Source organism: Adiantum capillus-veneris, chromosome 19, assembly GCF_014529385.1.
Source record: "Adiantum capillus-veneris isolate H3 chromosome 19, ASM1452938v2, whole genome shotgun sequence".
Classification (NCBI taxonomy): Eukaryota; Viridiplantae; Streptophyta; class Polypodiopsida; order Polypodiales; family Pteridaceae; genus Adiantum; species Adiantum capillus-veneris.
In genome coordinates, this window is record NC_140949.1 from 50,769,151 (window position 1) to 50,777,718 (window position 8,568).

Sequence of the window (8,568 nt, forward strand, 5' to 3'; positions counted from 1 at the left end):
AATCAAAGGGCTATGCTTAGGTTCTTCATCTTATAGATGTAGATGAAGAGCTTAATGCTGCTAATGTGCCATTGGAGTTTTGCAAGTATTGCCACGATACGATCATTAACCATTCAGAGTGCAAATTATTATTTTGGTGTCTTTTGGATGCCATTCCATATTAATAGATTTTAGCTTTTGAAGTGCTTTATACTACATGTATATCTTGCAAACAAAAATCATAACATTTAGCCATTTTGCCCATGTCATAAAATCATGAAATTTTTAAATGTCGTGCGTAGTACAATTTCAATCCTTAGTTTCTTTATGTCCTTTCCAAGTTGGTTTCATTGTGCTTACTAGGTCACATTGCTATTGGAACCAATATTCAGACGATCCATCACCCATCTTGATGAATCGTCTAAACATGGACAAATCTTGATCTCAAGACCTGATGTGAGAGAGAGAGAGAGAGAGAGAGAGAATATTATCATCTTCTTGGAGTGATTACAAGGACTACAATCCACCATCTCCACTTGTGTGCATACACACAATCACATAGCTACGAATATAGGAGAGGTGTGTGTGACCCAATGGCCACACTTTTCTAAGCTGTAGCAATGCACGGGTCACTAGTATACGCTTATTTAGATTTTTGAAAAATTCCCCTCCCTTGCACTTACATTGTACAATAAGTTTTTTATACATTATCAATCCGCCAGGTGTGAGCGAGGGGACATGTTTCAATTATATTGCAAGATAATTGACCTAGGTTATTGCAAATAGGGGGCTTAATTTAGGATTGACTCAATCTTATAAGCTATCACATCAAAATACTATCATATGGCATACAAGGAAAATAAGTACCACCTCATCTAAAATTGGGCAACTAGATTATAAAATGTCACTTGACTAAGACTAGAAAGTTCTAGGACAATAAAAACGAAGCAGAATGGGCTAAAACCCTTATGAAGAGCCAATCTGGCTTACAAGCGTGAGATTCGACCTAGAATGCCACCATCTAGTGATGATATGTCCCCAATAAGAGCTTTTGACCAAGGTGCACGTCATGCGAGGTTTAGTTAAAGGTTGCTTATAAAATCATCAAGCCTCATGCATGCTCACACACCACAAGGCTTACTCATAACTTTGCCTTTGGTTTGGTCATTATGCCGTTTTTGTCTTAATCACATATTTAACTCTTAATTTTAGTAATCCATGCTTGTGAACTTTGCATAAAGGAACCCAATAGTAGGTATCTAGGATGAGAATTGTGCTTAGCAATTGAAATAGAACTATTGTGAACTAAATGTAAACTATGTGATTAAACTTGATGTGGATTGTATGTAAAGTAGCATGATTATGAGCGATTTTTTAAAAAGTATGGGGCAAACATAATCAACTCACACCATAATAATGGTTTAAAAAAATTAAAAGGTTAAAAATTCAAAGATATAAAAAAATAACCAGGTTTAGTGGAATCCCACTTACAAAAGGTGGGATTACACTGAACCTACATAGCGGAGTCTTACTGATATGATTTCACGATCTTGCATAGTGAAAAAAAACTCTTACCTACATAGTGAAAAAAAATTCTAAAGTTAATGAAATGCTAAAAAGAAGGGTAAGTAATGGAGAAAAAAAAGCACTCTACCACTTCTTTAGGATACTAAATGTGTTTTGACTTTCCATTCCAACTTGGCTTCTCGTTTCCTATGACTTTTCATTTTCATGGGGATTTTCTTTTCTATACTTATCCTTCACATATGCATCCGACATGTTTTCAAAGGATTCTTATTTTTCTGAGATTGGTTGTTTCTTGTTATGTAACTATTCGAGTCATTTTGCAACCATGCCAAAATGGGCATAGTTGCACTAGTTACATATAGATAACTTGTGCTCGCATTGCCACATGCTAGGGATTTGTGGTTTTTTTTTTGTTTTTGGGGGGGGGGGGGGGGGGGGGGGGGGGAAGGGGGGAGAAACTTCTGATGAGGTTTATTTTGCCACAAGTCTCTCCCTTTTTGCACATGTATGATGTCTCCCCCTCTTTAATATCGTGGGCAGCTTGGCCTCCACACTATGCTCTATTACACGGGCATGTTTCAAATGGGATCTACGGTTTGGAGCATGTGGGCCATCCAATGCACATTTGTAAATTCGAGAAAGTTTCGACGTTAAACCCCATGACCTCTCCTTACCAAGCCATGTTCTCTAACCACTAGCCTCAACGCTTATTGAAATCTACGGTGTTTTGTTGAAATATACCGTGAGTATGACCTCCACTCCTTTTCCAATCTGACCATGCCGGCATGAGATACCCTTAGGGCGACTTGGTGTTAGGCTCGATCGGTATCTTTGTGGTATTGGGGGGTTGAAAGTAGGAGGAATATTAATCGATGACATGCATCATGACACATGTGGTTGTGGGCCTCATTTCTCGCTCTTTGGATTTGCCAAAGTCCAAATTAAAGGGCATTGACATTCACTGTCGCTTTGCAGGGGCACTTTAAGTGTCTCAAAACAAAGGGTCTCCAACCGCTTCCTGTTCTATTTTGGCCCTACACATTGAAGTCTATTTATACAATTAGTTTACTATGGTCTTGTCTTCCTCTTACGTAGTACATACATACATGTAGATATATAGAGTCTAGACACACCCACATGTGAATGCATGATGTGGGTGGACGCATACAGATTACAATGCAAACACACACGTAAATCACAAAATGTGGATCGCCCACATTCAAATCTGATACGTTTATCCCTCATTCCCTGCATATGTATGGTAGTATGATAATAACCGCACATGCATGGTGGGCGCATTTGGGTTTTGAATCTTTTGATTGTGGCCTGTGGGTGTGTACGTGTTTTTTCTTATTTTGGGGTGAGAGAGAGACTCTGTAGAGAGAGAGAGGGGGAACGGATACCATGATTACGCATAGTGAGCCCTCTGCTGAGCAGCATGTGCTTTTGTATTTTCTTAGATTGCCAGCATCGACACTCACAACCAGACACAAAACAACATTGGTGGGACTCCCTCGTGCTACGCACATTCTAAATTTCTGCTCTCTTTCTCTCTCTCTCATCTCTCTCATATTATAGACTGCCTGCAATATGGTTGATTCTCTTGTGGTTCCTTTGCATGGTGCTATGTTCTGCGTGTGTATGAGAATGAAATATGTAATGGGGAATGGGCATGCTCATAATGCCTGCCAACAGTAGCTGACAAGCAGAGGTACGTACGTATGTAATTGTGTGTGCAGAGAGAGAGAGAGAGAGAGAGAGAGAGAGAGAAGTCAGCTGGCATCTAGATTCTATCCATAGAGCTCTCTCTTAAATGGTCTAGCAACAATGACTCTCTCTCTCTCTCTCTCTCTCTCTCTCTGGGCTCGTAAGCGTCACAATTCTAATAGACTCAACCAATGTGTATTGACAGAAGGCGACCTTTGGAGTAGAGGGTGACAATGGAGAGAAAAAGCTGGTCATGGAAGAAGAAGGTTTTGGAAAGGCTATCATCGTCGGTGCGGACTAACATCGAGTCGGCTTCCGGAGAGGATTACTCTAAGCTATCTACCGATAACCTGGTAAGGAGCACTTCACTTGTGCTACTGACCCATTTCATGAGTTCCATTTCCTTACAATGGCCCTCATGAGCAGTCACTGTCATCATTACATCATCAAGCTTGACGTGTCAAAATTTCTAGCTCATTCTGACATGAAAATCTTCTTCTTGGGCTGAATTTAATGATGTTGCAGATAACATCTCAATTTGCATTCAAAGAGCCATTCAGCACGCTCGATGGCACAAGTCAAATGGAGGTCAAGCTTCGCATCCTGGGAGAGCAGCTTATGGCAAGGGATGAGCTTGTCCAACAGCATGCGAAAGTTGCGGAAGAAGCAGTTACAGGTGAATACAACCCTCAATTTTAGTCATGCATTTACGTTTGCAATTGTGCTTCTTAGTACACATGTGAGGTTTGCTAGCATCGGTGACATTTTGATTTCTAGATATTAACCTCATGTTTGGCGCCATGATTGTTGTTGACCTGGCAGAGGCTCCCTTAATCAACGGCAATGATAAATTTCAAGCACTGCTGCCTATGTGGCAGCAGCCGTTGCCATTAAAAAGTTTTACATTTTTGAAATCAATGATGATCGAAGCGCTCGAAATTTAACCGCAGATCTTATTTAGTCAAGGTGTCTGTTTGGGTCTCAAATGCACCTGGCTGCATATCATCATGGTAATGTTGTGATCATGCATTTGCTGTATGCCGGTGATGTAGTGCTTTTGACTCAAGCTCAAGAACATGGCCCAAAAGCTCATGATTGTCCTTGAAGACTTTTGCTTGAATAGTGCTTAGATGGTGAATGCCTCAAAGGTATTCAAGGAACTCTGTGACTACTTAAGTAGAACACTTTGTGGCTTTGTCACATGCTACCTTACAAGGAGTTTAGGTTTATTAAAGCGTCTGGAACTTCCTCTTTTGTAGGTTGGGAGAAGGCTGAATGTGAGGCCGCTTGCTTGAAGCAGCAACTGGACGAAGAAATCCTCTACAAAGCTGCGGTGGAAGAGCAGCTCATCCGTCTTGAACAAACCTTGAAGGACAACATGAGGAAGCTACAACATGCCGAGGAGTCTGAATTAAGACTTCAAAAAGTAGTGGAAGCAAAATCCCAAGAGCTCGACAGTCTTCATACTGAATTGCAATCCACCATGTCAAAAGTAGTCAATGAGATGGCAAGAGCCGCTAAGGAGGCAGAGGCAAGAACCCGAGCTGAAGACAAGGCCAATGTACTTCAAAAGCGAGTGGATATGGTGGAGAAAGAGCAAGCCAACTTGAAGTATGAGCTCCATGTCTTAGCAAAGGAGCTGGATATTCGGAATGAAGAGCTTGAGTTCAACAAGCACGCAGCGGAACACGCAAGCAAGCAGCGTTTAGAGGATGTTAAACGATCCGCCAAGCTTGAGGATGATTGCAAGCGCCTCCGGCTACTTCTTCACACAAGAACTCCCGGGCCTGCTTTCATAGCCCAAATGAGGATTGAAGCTGAGGCTTCTTGCCCTATAAGTATTGACAGAGCAAGCCATACCATGTCGCTGTCAAGCCGATTTGGTGAAATTTATGTGGAATCCGATTTCTCGGACCCTTTACAGGAGCTAGAAAGCCGCATGGTTTCCATATTAGAAGAGAACAAGTCTCTCAAAGATTGTCTTGTCAAGAGAGGTGGAGAGCTTCAATCTGCGAGATTGTTGAGTGCAAAAATGGCCACAAAGCTGTCAGCTGCTGAAGAGCAACTTGAGAAGGTGATGCAGCCCCGCATCCATGCCAAGTCTCATCGATCCACCAAATCAGCCATGGATGGATCCTCATCCTCTTTGCTAGAACAAGCTTTTCTTTTGAATCCTGAAGATGAGACCATGGATAATGAGAGCAATAGTGCGGAGTCTTGGGCGTCTGCGCTGATTGCCGAGTTGGCGCAGATTAAAAGGGATAAGGGAATGACGTCCGCATCAACAAGCTGCTTTTGTTTAGCTGGTGCTGACCTAATGGATGACTTTGCAGAGATGGAGAAGCTGGCGTTGTTAAGCCAAGAAAAAGTTCAGCGAGAGGAGCTGGAAAATGGCCAGCAGCTGCATTTGTTTAATGAGGCCAACCGCTTCAAGGAGGTAAGGATATCACAGGGGATTCAGAGTAATTTGTCTCAAGAAGTAAAACGTAAGCTTTCCGCTCTTGAGAACGAGCTAAATGTCGTCAAGGTCGAGAATTTGGCAACAAAGACAGCTCTATCAAGCATTGAGAAACATCTTGTGGCAATTCTTCAAGCGGAAACAGAGGAAAGGGCATCAACGATCGACATATTTGAAGAAGTTAGAGCTGCTTTGGATTCTATGTACAAGAATTTGACGGACTCGAACGGGCCTTCCTATTCTTTCACATCTGGAATGGACTCACCAGAAGTAAGGGATGCAACAGCTTGGTCTCCAATGGGCCAATCAAGTTGTCAATCGGAAGATGCATCGACCTCCAAGCCTTCTCCGAAGAAAGCTTATGTCGGCCAAAAACTACGCACCGCAGTTCACAAAGTGGTGGCCCTTTTTGAAGAACTAGCGCAGATTGATTGGAAACAAGAAAATTCCTTAGATGCAAATGACACTTTAGCAAGATTTCATATTGAAAAGCTCTGGAAGACCTCGGAGTTTGAGTGTTGTGTCAGAAGCCTCATTCTTCTCTGCAATGGAGTCTTGGAAGAGAAAGTGGATGTTAGTGATTTTCTTGAAGAAATTGCCTCTGCTCTTGAGTGGTTGGTGAATCATGTCTATGCCCCCTCAGAAAATCTTCCAAATGCACAAAGAAGACTTGAGTTTGGTAGACCCGAGCATGAGCCTCTTATAGAACAGGCTCTTCCAAAAGGATTGTGCGGACTTGACGATGATAGCATGAGCATTGAAAAACAGCTTATTCAGCTGAAAAGAGAGAAAGAGGATATTGACATGAAGTTAAGTGCTATGACAAGGGAGCTTGAACACTTAAAGTCTGTTCTTCAAAACTCAGAAGAGAATGCACTAGACGGGGATGCTAGCTCTCTTGGAGCCTTGGATAGGGATGAGAATACACTATGCACCGAAAGTAGTGGGGATATCAAGCCCAAAATGCTTGACATTTATCTTCCACATTCGCTCGCAGGAGCACATCGGTATCGAGAGTTGGTTCCTTTGGTGTCTTTCCAACAGAAGCAAACACTCTTTACCATGTAATTTTACTTGTTTCCTGATTCATGCTGTGTATATAGCTATAATGAAGCTTTTGTTGAGCCTGACAAATTATTTTTCCCACGTCTGTAGGGTTTCAGGTACTCAAGACTCGAGCGTGTTGATTCAAGAAGCTGCTAAAAAACCAGAAAAGGTATTGAAAAGCATGTGCTGTTTGTCGTGTAAGGCTCCTGAAGTAAGTGTTTTCTCTTTTGATGAATTTGGCATTGTGTATAAGCTCTGTGGGTATGTTTTTTAATTAGCATATTGGTGTTGATGATTGACATCATTTAGGCCTTCCATCTTATATGTATGTCTCCAAACTCAAAAGCTAGAAAATTGTCTAATGTATCTCTCAAGAATTTTATGTGCATTCAAACTGAATTTACTATGTACTTAGGTGATTTGATTTTTATGCAGGAGGAAGAGCTTGGTGTGTATGGTGAGAAGCTTATTGAATGCCAGCAAGCCATTGTGTTGTTGGGAAAGCAGTTGCAGGCCCTTGGAATGCCTGGACATGAGAGTGAAGCATTATCAAGGTCTGAGCATCTCTCAACGAAACCCGGGAAAGCGAAGCGAAGAGCTCAAAGATCATTCGACCAGCTACATACTATCGATGAAGACAGCAGTCCATATGAAGAGACACAGATGGGCCACATGCACTGTGATATGACCCTTGATTATGCCATGGACTTTCCTCATGAGCCACAAACAGATTTAACTTCAGTAAGGCCACCTGCAAAGTTTCCAAAAAGCAAGGGTGATTTAAAAGTAGATTCAAGTTTGGAAAAGCATGCGACCGGGCTAAGCAGATTTTTCTTCAAAAGCAAGCCTCTTAGTGAAGCAAGGCCATAAAATGGCTGAGTAGTGGCATTGATGAGCAGATGCTGGCAATTTGAATGGCTTACGATTTGCTCTATGCAAAGGAAGATAGGAGGTCCCGGGATGGAGATGAAGCTCTTTGTGCATATAGACATGTTGCACAAGACTTGCAACTAGTGTTCTCTTTGGTTGTTTTTCATGAACCCAAATGTGGATAGGTGCGTCTAGATGGACCTTCTTTCAATGTTTTTGTGATCACTCTTGCAAGGTCGTGAGGCAGATCATAGCCACTGCAGGCTGACGAGTTGTTCGTGTACACAATGCAATCCCTTATTGTCAAATGTTGGCATCCTATTGTAGTGCTAGAGTGCTTGCAAGCTTGAATATGGCCTATCTATAATGGTGCCATGCTCTTATGGATTCCGAGGACGGGATCATCGGGGGGAACGAATGCTTGAAGACTCTTGTTGCAGAAGTCCCTTTAGTTATTCTTGAGGAGCATATTCATGGCATTTCCTTTCATGTGGAGGGAGTCCATGGATGTGCTTTGGTAGCATCATTTACCTGTTGTAAAAAAATCATTTCATAATTTCTAATGGTATAGAAAAGTGTTAAGCATTCTTTACAGGGTTTGGATGCTTTACAGCTTTTGGCAAGGGTATGCATATTTTATTTTCCTTCCTTGTTGAGTCCCTAGTCTTGGTCACATTCCACTTCAGTGGTTAGAAGATGAAGATGCAATCCTGAAAAATGAAATGCCATGCCATTATTTATGACACTCATATAATACAACAATTTGAAACAATTTTTCTTTTTCCATTTTCTCTGCTTGGGGATGTTTTTTTTGAAGATAAACAGTAATTGTATGAAAAAAAGAAAAAATGGTTGGCGGGATACGTTTTGCATTAGCTACAACCTTGTGCATGCTCACTCTTGGATATAGAGAGGGCATACACGAGGCTTGGTTATCATTTACTATCTGAATAACTTGCTTCATTGTGGTTTTGCAGGTT

At 41.7% G+C, this 8,568-nt stretch overlaps 1 protein-coding gene across 2 annotated transcripts; it reads left to right on the forward strand.

The window, feature by feature from the left end:
- The first annotated feature begins 2,639 nt into the window (after positions 1-2,639).
- LOC147434000 (filament-like plant protein 7) lies at positions 2,640-8,175 on the forward strand. Of its 2 annotated transcripts, none has more exons than XM_086490635.1 (6): positions 2,640-3,217; positions 3,422-3,566; positions 3,739-3,889; positions 4,473-6,735; positions 6,827-6,887; positions 7,154-8,175. In XM_086490635.1, exons 2-6 carry the CDS (start codon positions 3,447-3,449, stop codon positions 7,586-7,588), a joined length of 3,030 nt encoding a protein of 1,009 aa, XP_086346761.1. In that variant the 5' UTR covers positions 2,640-3,217; positions 3,422-3,446; the 3' UTR covers positions 7,589-8,175. The 2 variants fall into 2 exon arrangements, with proteins under 2 accessions (XP_086346761.1, XP_086346759.1); XM_086490633.1 differs by having other exon boundaries at positions 2,641-3,217; positions 3,419-3,566.
- Positions 8,176-8,568: the final 393 nt, after the last annotated feature.

Coding starts and splice junctions, on each gene's coding strand:
- LOC147434000 (XM_086490635.1), top strand. CDS start 3,447: ATGGAGAGAAAAAGCTGGTCATGGAAGAAGAAGGTTTTGGAAAGGCTA. Junction 3,567..3,738: donor AGCTATCTACCGATAACCTG/GTAAGGAGCACT, acceptor ATGATGTTGCAG/ATAACATCTCAATTTGCATT. Junction 6,888..7,153: donor CTGCTAAAAAACCAGAAAAG/GTATTGAAAAGC, acceptor ATTTTTATGCAG/GAGGAAGAGCTTGGTGTGTA.